General features: G+C 35.2%; 1 protein-coding gene across 1 annotated transcript; it reads left to right on the plus strand.

Moving 5' to 3' along the window:
• Positions 1–13,674: 13,674 nt before the first annotated feature.
• On the plus strand, positions 13,675–14,055 carry LOC107006371 (octapeptide-repeat protein T2-like). The gene has a single exon (XM_015204942.1). It carries the CDS (start codon positions 13,675–13,677, stop codon positions 14,053–14,055), a length of 381 nt encoding a protein of 126 aa, XP_015060428.1.
• The last annotated feature ends 1,880 nt before the right edge of the window (positions 14,056–15,935 follow it).

Here is a 15,935-nt window from a genome sequence, read left to right on the forward strand (position 1 = left end):
GGTCCGGGCTATGTACTCCTAGTTTTGGAGTCATCAATTCTCATACTCAATTATTATAGTTCTTCTGTGTACTCTTCAAACTTATGAGGGTGCATTTGGACTATTTACTTTAAAATACACAAAAGTGTAACTTTTGGGCTTATAGGGATCTAGTTAGGTTTTAGTTAGTTATTTGTTTTCCTTTCTGTATTGTTACAACCCTCTAAATGAACTAGGTTAATTAGAGACTATCATGTGTTTTATGAGTTTATAGAGTGTTAAAATAATGAATATTAGCATTATAAATCAGTTTGAAGAGTTTGGAAGTCAAACATCCAAGAACGATCAAGTCGTTGTCGCGCCCCATTTTCGCAGAAAACAGGTTTTGTGCACGACCTAACAACTCTTTTGGGATTTTGAGTTTGGAGTCGCCACCTAACGAATTAAGGCGCGTTAGGGCACCTATCTAACCTAACTAAGTCTAGCTAAGGTCAACGAGCCAGAGATCGGGGTAAGGGTTCAAATTACCTCGAGGGGAAGGTGTTAGGCATCCCTCGAGGTCCACAAATGTGGGTCCCGGCCGTGTCTCATGCAATCTATGTGGGGGTTACAAGTAGCAAATAAGGTCTCTTCATTTATTAGTTTAATATGCTTGCTAAATGATGTCATAATATAAAAACAATTAAGATTATTTTATTACTTTTTTTTTATTATTTTAGATATGCAAGGCTAGGTGAAAGCAATAAATAAACAATCAAATTTAATTTTTTATTATTTTAACATACGACACTATGCTATAAACAAAATTGGCAAATATTAAGCAATTAATATGTGCGAAAGTAAAGTTTTGAAAATTGAGCAAGTTTTGAATAGGAATTTTTATTTTATTTTTTTAAAAAATGTTTGTTTCTTTATAGGGGTGATGCCACGATATTGTTGATCGCGCTCCTCCACCATAGAAACAATTTTGATTTGAGGTCGATCTTAAAAAAAATAACAAAAAGTCTATATTTTGAAAATGATTTAAAAGATTCAGTTTGCATATAGGCACATAAATATTTACATATAAATACACATAATTCCTTTTGAAATTCATGGGTAGGTGGTACTTCCGGGGACACATCGGATTTTTAAAAATTGGAACTAGACCTCGTAGTTCCTTTGACTTTCCCACTAACGATAGGTTAAGAGATAGTGCTTATAATTTGTTTTCAAAATAAACAATGTCATTATCAATCCAAAGTTTTAAAGGAGGATTGAATAATGACTTTAAAAATGTTGCAAAAACTTTGTAAGAAAGAAAACTAGTAGAACATTATTGCAGTAAATTTATTAAATACAAAGATTTTACTATGAAATATATTCAAAAGCCAAGTAATTTGTTAAATGCATCACATGATTTTATTTTAAGAAAACCACATATTGCATCATAAGTGCGGAAAACATCAAGAGGACAAATAAGATTACTAATTAATAATATTAGCTAATTCAAAATATGCACAACAAATTTTATTGGAGTTATTGATATGCTGAAAATTTATTTATAAACCTACAAATATGGTTTCTAGGAGTTCAAAGCGGAATAACACATATAGGCATGATTTGTAAATCTAATTGATATGAACATTTTAATCCTTAGGCATGATTTCTACGTGATAAAACAAATGAAAAGTTATACCATATTTTTTAACATCTAACAACCTATTAAAATTAGGATTTGATTTTAACATTCAAAAGTTATTGGAATCTAGTTATTTTTTAAACTTATAAACAGAGCGTTAAGCATGTTGAAAATTGATTAGATTACAACACCTACAAAGAATAATTCTAGGTGGTTAAAGATAAACCAATAGGCATGATTTCTAACTTTTAAAAACTACAATAAACAAGTAGCATGTAAATCCCCTTCCCTTAGACGATCCCCTAAATAAATTTATATATGAGAGCTTTAAAGTTATACAAATGTTACAACATTCAAATACATAAAATAAGACAAAAAAAAGATTCAAATAAACAAATAAATCTTTCTTCATGGCTAATCTTCAACTTGAACTTCAAGTTTGAAACTGTTAAAGCAATCAAATAACTACACAAGTATTCACATTTATTTAGTCAAGGTGAGACAATATGAAATTGTTTAACAACTTATACATGACAAAGGAATAGAACAATGAGCTCACAAAAATGTACGAATATAAAAAATAATGTAAATGCTAATTCCGAATACTAAACGGTTAAGTAGATTAGGAATGGTAGCAATGAGGAACAAGTTGATCCAACCTTTAATCGAACAAAAGCAAAATAGCAAAGTAACGAAGAAAAACACTTGAATGTTTACCGGAATCTTAATGTATTTAGAGTAGCAAGAGAGCAATGAGAGAAGGAAGAGTGATGAGAGAACTTGTGATTGAGAGTGAATGAGTGTATGAGTTGATTCAATAATGAATAAAAGGGGTCTTATTTATATAGCAAAGAGGGGAAAACAAATAAGGAAAAGAAATATTTTTAAGGAATCAAATAATATTCCATTTTCCTTATTATAAAGGAGGACCAAATCAGAAAGTTTTAAAAAATATTTCATTACCAAATATAAACAAGTAAAAATAAATTAAGAGAGTGTAATATATTTTTTTCCTTAAATAAAGAAGAATTTAAAATCAGAAAATATTTAATTATTTTTTTTACCAAATATAAACAAGTAAGAATAAATTAAGAGAGAGTAATATATTTTCTCCTTAAATAATGAAGAGCCATATAAAAAACAAGTAACAAGCTAGTCAACTCACAATTTTTTTTAAAAAAAGATCAATTAATATATTTTAACCTTAAGAGAACCAAACCAGAAAATTGATATTATTCTTTTTACCAAACTAATAAAGATTTTCCTAAAACGTAAAGGTAAGAATCAATCTATTATAATTAAAAGACGGAACCAATTCACAACATTATATATTCTTTACAATGAAAGGAGTAAAAATCAACAAATAAGATATATATATTTAAACAATTATTATTCTAAGAAACAAAATAATTCATCCCCCAAATCAGTCATCATAATATTAACAAGAGCTTTATTTATTTATTAAGGGGCAAACTTTGGATAGTAAAATGAATCAGCCTGATAAATCTTAATCAAGGAGAAACGATTAGAGTTGAGGGTATTCATATCACACCCCAACAATCCAAATAACCAAGAGCATAATAATAAGCAAAGAGATCTTCTGACATTTCAAATTAAAAAAATGATATTTTGCCAATACACATAATAAAGTAGAGAAAAAAAAATCAACTCACCCAAATGAAGCTTAATGCACTTGTTAATCTCCTAAACACATAAAAAATAATTCTTCATAGAAATCATGAGCAGATTGAGGACCCCAATTAATCAATGCTAGGATATAAATAATAATAATCTGAAAACGAGAAAAAAAATTAAACCTGGACAGATCTGTTGCGATCAATCATCCGCAGATCGAAATATTTTCGAATGGTTTGAAGCTCTTGTCCGAACCGCTGCCAATTGCTGGAGTTTATGGCCGCTGGTCGTCCCTGCTGGAGAAGAGAAAAGAAACGAAAGAGAAGAGAGTAGAAAACTCACCGGAGTTCCGCCATAGCTGCTGGTCGGAGTAGTTGCGTTGAGGAGAAAGAGACAGCGAGCTTTCGCTTGCTGCTTCTGCCGGCTGCCTCGCCTGGCTGGTTGTTGCGGCTCACGATGGTCCTCGTTGGTGCTCCTCCGCGGGAGCTGCTGGCGGCTCGTCACTGCTGCGCGCACGGCTGCTCGTCGTGGATGCCGGCTGGTGAGGGTGCTGGTACCTGCAGTAAAAGAGAAGAGAAAGGGAAAGAAGAAGGGAAAGAGAAGAGACGGGAAGGGAGAAGATTGACGAAGGAGGGGAGAAAACGGGAAAGGGAGAAAGACGGAGACAGGGAGGAGGAACGACGGGAGAGGGAGAAGAAGAGGGGGATGGCGGCTGTCGGAAAAGGGCGAGAGAAGAGGGAGGCAGAGAGAGGGTGAGGAGAAGAGGGAGAGGAGGAGAGAGGGAGCGAAGAGAGGGAGAAAGAAGAAGAGGAGAAGAAATGAAGGAGGAAAGAGCGGCGGGAGAGGGGCAGCTGCTCTCGCCGGAGCGAATGGAGAAGAGAGAGTGGGTGGCTGGCGGCTGCGAGGAGAGGGGAGGGAGAAGAGAGCGTATGGGAAGAGAAAGGAAAAAATCTTCTTAGGTTTAGATAGTTCAAAATAGATAAGAAGAAGGATTCGATCTCAACCATTGATTTAATAAGAGATGAAGGGTTAAGATTAATAAAATAGATGGATGAGATTAAAAGATGAGATGTATTGAAATCAGATTGGATTGAATATGGAATGGCCACAATTGCAATTAAATTGACTAAAATTAAAATGAAAGAGGTGCTATGATTGAAATAAAATTTGAAGTGGAGTTCCTAGAATTGGAAGAAATTATGATAGAATAGGCTAGAATTTAAATAATTTTAAGGAAAGTGTAGGAATTACTATTTAATTAAAATACTACATATATTAAAATATTTTTTTTATTTAAAATCATTTAGATTTTAAAACATTTGAAATTCATTAATAATTTAAAATATTTTAATAATATTTACGATAGTTTTATTAAGTAAACATACTAGAATATATAATTTTTTTTCAAGTAAAGTCGACTAATTCTAGACTTCAACTAAATTTAAAATATGTATTTAATCGAATAGTATTCCTTAAAAAAGTTAAAGGTCGGTTAAAATTGGGTGTCAACAGCTGCCCCTTGGTTGATTGAGAATGAAGAATGAATTATCGGGCAACCAACGTTGACTTAGTAGCCGATTTTGTCCACCGACGACAGATGTCAGTAGGATCAATTGAAGCGAAGTTGAAAAAAAAGGGTACGACCGAGACTTTGGTTTTAAGTCGCCTACATATCTCTGGTTATACGAGAATCAGGTCGTGTGTAGTTCTAGATTCAAGAGCAAATGAAAACTCTTAAAAATTGAAAGAGCGCTAAGGTATTTGAAAGGCACGATATCGGCTTGAATGGATAAGAATAGAGTAGAGAGAAAAGAGAGATTGAGAGGCTAGAAGAGCGTGATAGAGAAGCAGCAAGAGCATGATAGAGTGAGGTTATCAGCCTATGAATAAGGTTCGGAGTATGAGTAGCAAAGAATTGATAGGGTCTTTGTTTGTATAGATGATAACATGATAATTGTAATCAGGGGCGATCGATCATATCTGCAAATTCTAGATAAAATGTTAGCTTATAAGTAGATAAAGTATGACCAATAGTAATAAAATATGAGTTCTAAATAAATGACAAGAGGTGATAAGAAGCGTATCTGTTTGAGACGTAGTGCAAGCCTTGATAGTCTTTGGCTTAACTCCAATAGATCTGATAGTATAGCGATATAATAATATAGACGGAAATGTTTGGTTGTAAGATGGATGTATGTAAGCATCCTGTTGTAAGGCAGAAGAGTCTAAATGTCATATTGTAAGGCAGACGAGCATAAACATCATATTTTAAGGCAGAAAAGCCTAAACATCCTATTGTAAGGCGGAAGAACCTGAATGTCGTATTGTAAGGCAGACGAGCCTAAATATCGTATTGTAAGGCAGACGAGCCTAAATATCGTATTGTAAGGCAGACGAGCCTAAATATCGTATTGTAAGGCAGACGAGCCTAAATATCGTATTGTAAGGCAGACGAGCCTAAATATCGTATTGTAAGGCAGACGAGCCTAAATATCGTATTGTAAGGCAGACGAGCCTAAATATCGTATTGTAAGGCAGACGAGCCTAAATATCGTATTGTAAGGCAGACGAGCCTAAATATCGTATTGTAAGGCAGACGAGCCTAAATATCGTATTGTAAGGCAGACGAGCCTAAATATCGTATTGTAAGGCAGACGAGCCTAAATATCGTATTGTAAGGCAGACGAGCCTAAATATCGTATTGTAAGGCAGACGAGCCTAAATATCGTATTGTAAGGCAGACGAGCCTAAATATCGTATTGTAAGGCAGACGAGCCTAAATATCGTATTGTAAGGCAGACGAGCCTAAATATCGTATTGTAAGGCAGACGAGCCTAAATATCGTATTGTAAGGCAGACGAGCCTAAATATCGTATTGTAAGGCAGACGAGCCTAAATATCGTATTGTAAGGCAGACGAGCCTAAATATCGTATTGTAAGGCAGACGAGCCTAAATATCGTATTGTAAGGCAGACGAGCCTAAATATCGTATTGTAAGGCAGACGAGCCTAAATATCGTATTGTAAGGCAGACGAGCCTAAATATCGTATTGTAAGGCAGACGAGCCTAAATATCGTATTGTAAGGCAGACGAGCCTAAATATCGTATTGTAAGGCAGACGAGCCTAAATATCGTATTGTAAGGCAGACGAGCCTAAATATCGTATTGTAAGGCAGACGAGCCTAAATATCGTATTGTAAGGCAGACGAGCCTAAATATCGTATTGTAAGGCAGACGAGCCTAAATATCGTATTGTAAGGCAGACGAGCCTAAATATCGTATTGTAAGGCAGACGAGCCTAAATATCGTATTGTAAGGCAGACGAGCCTAAATATCGTATTGTAAGGCAGACGAGCCTAAATATCGTATTGTAAGGCAGACGAGCCTAAATATCGTATTGTAAGGCAGACGAGCCTAAATATCGTATTGTAAGGCAGACGAGCCTAAATATCGTATTGTAAGGCAGACGAGCCTAAATATCGTATTGTAAGGCAGACGAGCCTAAATATCGTATTGTAAGGCAGACGAGCCTAAATATCGTATTGTAAGGCAGACGAGCCTAAATATCGTATTGTAAGGCAGACGAGCCTAAATATCGTATTGTAAGGCAGACGAGCCTAAATATCGTATTGTAAGGCAGACGAGCCTAAATATCGTATTGTAAGGCAGACGAGCCTAAATATCGTATTGTAAGGCAGACGAGCCTAAATATCGTATTGTAAGGCAGACGAGCCTAAATATCGTATTGTAAGGCAGACGAGCCTAAATATCGTATTGTAAGGCAGACGAGCCTAAATATCGTATTGTAAGGCAGACGAGCCTAAATATCGTATTGTAAGGCAGACGAGCCTAAATATCGTATTGTAAGGCAGACGAGCCTAAATATCGTATTGTAAGGCAGACGAGCCTAAATATCGTATTGTAAGGCAGACGAGCCTAAATATCGTATTGTAAGGCAGACGAGCCTAAATATCGTATTGTAAGGCAGACGAGCCTAAATATCGTATTGTAAGGCAGACGAGCCTAAATATCGTATTGTAAGGCAGACGAGCCTAAATATCGTATTGTAAGGCAGACGAGCCTAAATATCGTATTGTAAGGCAGACGAGCCTAAATATCGTATTGTAAGGCAGACGAGCCTAAATATCGTATTGTAAGGCAGACGAGCCTAAATATCGTATTGTAAGGCAGACGAGCCTAAATATCGTATTGTAAGGCAGACGAGCCTAAATATCGTATTGTAAGGCAGACGAGCCTAAATATCGTATTGTAAGGCAGACGAGCCTAAATATCGTATTGTAAGGCAGACGAGCCTAAATATCGTATTGTAAGGCAGACGAGCCTAAATATCGTATTGTAAGGCAGACGAGCCTAAATATCGTATTGTAAGGCAGACGAGCCTAAATATCGTATTGTAAGGCAGACGAGCCTAAATATCCTATTGTAAGGCGGAAGAGCCTAAACATCCTATTGTAAGGCGGAAGAACCTGAATGTCGTATTGTAAGGCAGACGAGCCTAAATGTCGTATTGTAAGGCAGACGAGACTAAATGTCGTATTGTATGGCAGACGAGCCTAAATATCGTATTATAATAAGGCGGGAGAGCTTAAATATATATTCAGTCAGTCGTAGAAGAATGTTGATAATAGCCTTTTCAAAAAATAATTCGAGGATAGTATGACTTACATAGTAGCTCCTAAATATGAAAGTACGCTCATATATAATTTATTCCTGCATCCAGAGAAAAATCGTAAATTCAAAAGGCGAGAGACGGTCATACCTGTGCTTGTTTTGCCTTTAGAGTTGCATTCCTTTGTGATGAAATTTTTGAGGATTTCTCAAAAATTTCTGCCCCAGTTTAAAGTATAAGATATATACTCACTTTGTTAAATATCTCTATGAAAATTTTTGAGGTTTCCTCAAAATTTCTGCCCCAGTTTATTAGTAGGGAATTTTTGATCCTGCTTCACTCAAAGAAAAAATGTAAGTTCCAAAGAAAGTGATTGTCTTGTATTTGGACATTAAGGCTCGACTTTGAATTCAAGTGTCAATTATGTTCATGGATTGTCAATTAGCCTAGATTTGAATTTGTAAAGGAGTGTTTTGAATGACCATGGGAAAGAAAGAAAATTTATTTGATAGAGACTGGACCTATCAAGGGTTGCTTACGTATCCAAAAAGGAAATCAGGTCAAACGTAGTTCAGAATTACAAGGAAAAATGAAAGGAATGAGGAAGGCTTTGGGCATAAGGTCTGAGAACAATAAAGCCAACTTTGTTCATAAGAGTCGTGTTCATATCAATTTCTCTGATGTGATTTACGCTTCCTTGTCAAGTGCCTAACGTACATCTTTGTAGGATTTCCTTGAACGATGAATGCATTCGCCATAGAAGGATTGCAATTGTTGTTTTGTGGTCCTTGTTGCACTATAGTTTTTCCCTTTTCAATCATATTCTGAATCTTATTTCTCAATGCTGCACATTCTTTGGTGTCATGACCTTGAATGTTTGAATAATAGGCACAATTTTTGGATAGATCAAAGTTTGAAGTAGAGTGCTTGGGAATCCATCCATTTATTGGTCTTAGAAGTCCTTTAGCCCATAATCTCTGGAAAATGTCGGTCAAAGTTTCCCTTAGGTGAGTGAAGACACGAGGTTTCCTCACCTTTTGTTGAGATACCTGAGGGTTGGAAGGTTCAAGAATAGCATGAATTTGCTCGATATTCTGATTTCTTTGTTTCGGAGGTATATAGATTGATGCATCTTCATTCCTTTCATCTAATGAGTCTTTCAGGACTGGAAAATGAATTTGTGTATCAGCAATTCTTCCAGACTGAATGCCATACTCTAACTCTTTTCCAATTCGAATTAGATTGTCGGAACTTTAAACACCAGCGAAAAACAGGGTTTTGTAGTATATACCCACAAGTGCTCTGATGAGAGTTTGGACCAACTCCTCTTCATGCGGTAAATGACGTATCTTGGAGGCTTCCATTCTCCATCGTATGACATATTCCTCAAAAGATTCATGACTTAATTTCTTCAATTTGATCAAATTTAACATTATAGGGTCAACCTTCTTATTAAACTTGTATTGTTCCACAAAGTCTCGAGCCATGTCTTCCCATGCGAGCCATTTGTCAAAGTCTTGTTTGACGTACCAAGTGAAGGCTATTCCTGATAAGCTTTGAATAAATAACCTCATTAGGAGAGGTTCATTGTTTTCTAAGCCAACTAGCCTGCTGCAAAAATCTTTGAGATGTGCTATTGGGTCACCACGTCCGTCGAACATGTTGAATTTTGGAATTTTAAATCCTGACGGCAATTCAACTCCTGGGTGTAGACATAAATTTTTATACTTCAGGTCATGAGTAGATATTGAGTTTAATCCTCCATTCACCTTTTTCTCCAAGTCATGCATTTTTTGCTGCAGCGCATCTAGCTTAGACTTCTCTATTTTGTCACCTATTCCCTCGTATTGTTAATCATCAAAGTTGAGGCGTGTTGGAGACCTTTGTTGAGAGAGGGTGTGAGTAGGATGAGGAGAGATGGTCCAAAATGTACTTTGTGTTGGACGAGAAGAGGTGTGATGTTTTCGAAGGTTTAACATATTTGTCATATTGCAGGTTCTTAGTCGAGCCCAAAATCCAAATACTAGACAACCTTTAGTCAAAGTAAATTAAACACAAAAGCGAGTGATTATATAGTGAGCGAAAATTATAATTTCAAATAAATGACACAATACCCTCAAAGTGGGACAATTATAACATTTAATAGAATAAGGTCACATAATTGGTTCAAGTCATATTTGCCAATTTGAAGTTTAGAATAAAAGAAAGTCTTTAACTCCTTTTGACATAATGACTTGATTTAAGTATGATGATCAAATTGACACATAAGTATGCAATTTGTCTAAAGGGTGTTGGGGCCCTTTAGACAATAGGGTGTCTACTAGTTATGTGGATTGACACCAAGGGTCAAACCACCTAGGGCTTATGCAGCATGTATGACCTAACCAGGACTTCTAAGAGTTGGCTTGACACGGACTTGAAAGGGATTCTATGCGAGAGGCTCGTGGTTTCGCGGTAGTAAAACTATCCGTTACGTCCACGCATATGCCGACTCTCTATAATGGGTATTTGACTAGAATTGGAGTAGTGAGAGGTGCAAATGCACAACATCACGAGAACAAAATTAAAAAAAGGAAGAGGGTCCCAATTGGGGGAAGTATGAGAGGAATGTCAGTTATCAAAACAATAAACACTTAGCATTTAAATTGGAAAACGGTAACATATAAGCATTTTATAAAATAGTAAATAAATAAATAAGTATAAATATATAAAGGAATTTAAACATATAAAGGTGTTAAAAAAATCACGCAAATAAGGAAAGAGGGTATGAAATTAAATGTAGTAAACAAATAAGGGAAACGTGGAAATGTGAAACATGATAATAAACAAATAAGAAGGGGGAAAAGGGGCGAAACATGAAAAGAACACAGTAAATAAGGCAACAAAATGATAACTAAATATGATAAACACCTAGCAAATAATGGAATAAACAATATAAAGTTAACCCCACATAAATAAGCATGAAACATGTAATGGTAAGAACCTAATATTCCCCAGCGGAGTCGCCATTCTGTCGCGCCCCATTTTCCCAGGAAACGGGTTTTGTAAACGACCTAACAACTCTTTTGGGATTTTGAGTTTGGAGTCGCCACCTAACGAGTTAAGGCGCGTTAGGGCACCTATCTAACCTAACTAAGTCTAGCTAAGGTCAACGAGCCAGAGATCGGGGTAAGGGTTCAAATTACCTCGAGGGGAAGGTGTTAGGCATCCCTCGAGATCCACAAATGTGGGTCCCGGCCGTGTCTCATGCAATCTATGTGGGGGTTACAAGTAGCAAATAGCATCTCTTCATTTATTAGTTTAATATGCTTGCTAAGTGATGACATAATATAAAAACAATTAAGATTATTTTATTACTTTTTTTTTATTATTTTAGATATGCAAGGCTAGGTGATAGCAATAAATAAACAATCAAATTTAATTTTTTATTATTTTAACATACGACACTATGCTATAAACAAAATTGGCAAATATTAAGCAATTAATATGTGCGAAAGTAAAGTTTTGAAAATTGAGCAAGTTTTGAATAGGAATTTTTATTTTATTTTTAAAAAAATTGTTTGTTTCTTTATAGGGGTGATGCCACGATATTGTTGATCGCGCTCCTCCACCATAGCAACAATTTTGATTTGAGGTCGATCTTAAAAAAAATAATAAAAAGTCTATATTTTGAAAATGATTTAAAAGATTCAGTTTGCATATAGGCACATAAATATTTACATATAAATACACATAATTCATTTTGAAATTCATGGGTAGGTGGTACTTCCGGGGACGCGTCGGGTTTTTAAAAATTGGAACTAGACCTCGTAGTTCCTTTGACTTTCCCACTATGATTTCTAACTTTTAAAAATTACAATGAACAAGTAGCATGTAAATCCCCTTCCCTTACACGATCCCCCAAATAAATTTATATATGAGAGTTTTAAAGTTATACAAATGTTACAACATTCAAATAAATAAAATAAGAAAAAAAATAGATTCAAATAAACTAATAAATCTTTCTTCATGGCTAATCTTCAACTTGAACTTCAAGTTTGAAACCTGTCAAAGCAATCAAATAATTACACAAGTAATCACATTTATTTAGTCAAGGTGAGACCATATGCAATTGTTTAACAACTTATACATAACAAAGGAATAGAACAATGAGATCACACAAATGTACGAATACAAAAAATAATTTAAATGCTAATTCTGAATACTAACCGGTTAAGTAGATTAGGAATGGTAGCAATGAGAAACAAGTTGATCCAACCTTTACTCGAACAAAAGCAAAATAGCAAAGTAGCGAAGAAAAACACTTGAATGTACCGGAATCTTAATGTATTTAGAGTAGCAAGAGAGCAATGAGAGAAGGAAGAGTGATGAGAGAACTTGTGATTGAGAGTGAATGAGTGTATGAGTTGATTCAATAATGAATAAAAGGGGTCTTATTTATATAGCAAAGAGGGGGAAACAAATACGGAAAAGAAATATTTTTAAGGAATCAAATAATATTCCATTTTCCTTATTATAAAGGAGGACCAAATCAGAAAGTTTTAAAAAATATTTCATTACCAAATATAAACAAGTAAAAATAAATTAAGAGAGTGTAATATTTTTTTTCCTTAAATGAAGAAGATTTTAAAATCAGAAAATATTTAATTATTATTTTAAACCAAATATAAACAAGTAAGAACAATTTAAGAGAGAGTAATATATTTTCTCCTTAAATAATGAAGAGCCATATAAAAAACAAGTAAGAAGCTAGTCAACTCACAAATTGAAAAAAAAAAGATCAATTAATATATTTTAACCTTAAGAGAACCAAACCAGAAAATTGATATTATTCTTTTTACCAAACTAATAAAGATTTTCCTAAAACTTAAAGGTAAGAATCAATCTATTATAATTAAAAGACGGAACCAATTCACAACATTATATATTCTTTATAACGAAAGGAGTAAAAATCAACAAATAAGATATATATATTTAAACAATTATTATTCAAAGGAACAAAATAAAATTCATCCCCCAAATCAGTCATCATAATATTAACAAGAGCTTTATTTATTTATTAAGGGGCAAACTTTGGATAGTAAACTGAATCAGATTGATAAACCTTAATCAAGGAGAAACGATTAGAGTTGAGGGTATTCACATCACACCCCAACAATCCAAATAACCAAGAGCATAATAATAAGCAAAGAGATCTTCTGACATTTCAAATTAAAAAAATGATATTTTGCCAATACACATAATAAAGTAGAGAAAAAAAAATCAACTCACCCAAATGAAGCTTAATGCACTTGTTAATCTCCTAAACACATAATTCTAATTCTTCATAGAAATCATGAGCAGATTGAGGACCCCAATTAATCAATGCTAGGATATAAATAATAATAATCTGAAAACGAGAAAAAAATTAAACTTGGACAGATCTGTTGTGATCAATCATCCGCAGATCGAAATATTTTCGAATGGTTTGAAGCTCTTGTCCGAACCGCTGCCAGTTGCTGGAGTTTATGGCCTCTGGTCGTCCCTGCTGGAGAAGAGAAAAGAAACGAAAGAGAAGAGAGTAGAAAACTCACCGGAGTTCCTCCATAGCTGCTGGTCGGAGTAGTTGCGTTGAGGAGAAAGAGACAGCGAGCTTTCGCTTGCTGCTTCTGCCGGCTGCCTCGCCTAGCTGGTTGTTGCGGCTCACGATGGTCCTCGTTGTTTCTCCTCCGCGGGAGCTGCTGGCGGCTCGTCATTGCTGCGCGCACGGCTGCTCGTCGTGGCTGCCGGCTGGTGAGGGCGCTGGTACTTGCAGAAAAAGAGAAGAGAAATGGAAAGAAGAAGGGAAAGAGAAGGGACGGGAAGGGAGAAGATGGCCAAAGAAGGGGGAAAAACGGGAAAGGGAGAAAGACGGAGACAGGGAGGAGGAACGACGGGAGAGGGAGAAGAAGAGGGGGATGGCGGCTGTCGGAAAAGGGAGAGAGAAGAGGGAGGCAGAGAGAGGGTGAGGAGAAGAGGGATAGGAGGAGAGAGGGAGCGAAGAGAGGGAGAAAGAAGAAGAGGAGAAGAAATGAAGGAGGAAAGAGCGGCGGGAGAGGGGCAGCTGCTCTCGCCGGAGCGAATGGAGAAGAGAGAGTGGGTGGCTGGCGACTGCGAGGAGAGGGGAGGGAGAAGAGAGGGTATGGGAAGAGAAAGGAAAAAATCTTCTTAGGTTTAGATAGTTCAAAATAGAGAATAAGAAGGATTCGATCTCAACCATTGATTTAGTAAGAGATGAAGGGTTAAGATTAATAAAATAGATGGATGAGATTAAAAGATGAGATGTATTGAAATCAGATTGGATTGAATATGGAATAGCTACAATTGCAATTAAATTGACAAATTAAAATGAAAGAGGTGCTATGATTGAAATAAAATTTCAAGTGGAGTGCCTAGAATTGGAAGAAATTATGATAGAATAGGCTAGAATTTATATAATTTTAAGGAAAGTGTAGGAATTAATATTTAATTAAAATACTACATATATTAAAATATTTTTTTTATTGAAAATCATTTAAATTTTAAAACATTTGAAATTCATTAATAATTTAAAATATTTTGATAATATTTACGATAGTTTTATTAAGTAAACATACTAGAATATATAATTTTTTTTCAAGTAAAATCGACTAAATTCTAAACTTCAACTAAATTTAAAATATGTATTTAATCGAATAGTATTCCTAAAAAAAGTTAAAGGTCGGTTAAAATTGGGTGTTAACAGTTGTTCAGAAGTTAGCCTTGGTGTGTGCTAGTGTGTTCTAGTGTGCCTTGGCATGTTTTACGTGTTGTTTGGTATTCAAATTGATATGATAGGTCTCTAACACCTAGATTAACATGTTTATGTTTGAATCATCTAGGTAAGAATCTCCAAGGATTACCCTAAGGGTCCTTGAGGAGGACCCAAACCATGGCAACAAGCTGCCCAAATCGTCCCTAACGACGCCCACCATCGACGTCCCTTTGATCAAACGACGCCCCGTCATTTGGGGGCGTATATTCACACTTAGTGGTGGGATATTAGACCCCATTTGTGGAGGATCTGACCGAAACCACGGACAAAAAGGACAGTCCGTTGGTTGGTCGACGCCTTTTAGATTGCATTCGTCGATTTACACCTGCAACTTTCTACAGGTGTCTCGGCCAAAGCAAAGGCAAGTTGGAAAATTCACCCAATGTTCTAATTAAGTCCTAGATGGTTATTTGGGTTTATTTATGGTATTTTAATTTACTTTAGACTCTAAAACCTAGAATTAGACTTGATTATTCAAAATCAAACCCTAAGATCAATAGAAGTTTCTCTAAAACCTCCATGGGAGCTTGAAGTGACGTTGAAGCTAGGATTGAAGTTATTCATTGACTTTTCTTCAATTTCGTTGGATTTCTTCAATTAAGCATGGTGATTTCATCCTTGATTATTCTCTCATTCAAGAAGTCAATTTCAAAGGCTTTTGAAAGATGTTTAAAAACCTTGAAATCGTATTTAAAATTCTAAGCATTGGTTCTTGCATGAAAAGGATTAAATCAACGTTTTATGGAGTAATTGATGTTAGTTGGTGGTTTTAAGATAAAAAAATCCATGAACATATGTATTCATTGAACTCCTAATTTTGGATCTAAATTGGGTGAATTGATTATGACTTGATATTATTGAATTCATGTGTAGATTGTATTGGGCTATTGAAATATGTATAGATCATGATAGAATTGTTCATAACCTGCCTTATAATGTTGATATATACATTGAATGTTGTTGGATAATTATATGGATTGATTTTTGGCTTAGTATTGTGTACATTGATATTGGTAAGAGCTTTTGTTATGAGAAATTGTTGAAAAGTCCAAGGGATGGTGATGATGATTGGAAGGTGGTGAATTGACCTAATTCCTCAATTATTTTATAGAATTGATATTGAATTGTATTGATTGGTAGGGTCCACTTATGGTGGCGGTGCTTAATTGTTATACTTGCTATGAATATGGCCTTGTCGGCATTATTATGTGAATTGTTCTATTATCATGTTAGAGCTTGTAAAGATGATCAATGTGAAG

The sequence above is a fragment of the Solanum pennellii genome, chromosome 12, assembly GCF_001406875.1.
Source record: "Solanum pennellii chromosome 12, SPENNV200".
NCBI lineage: Eukaryota > Viridiplantae > Streptophyta > Magnoliopsida > Solanales > Solanaceae > Solanum > Solanum pennellii.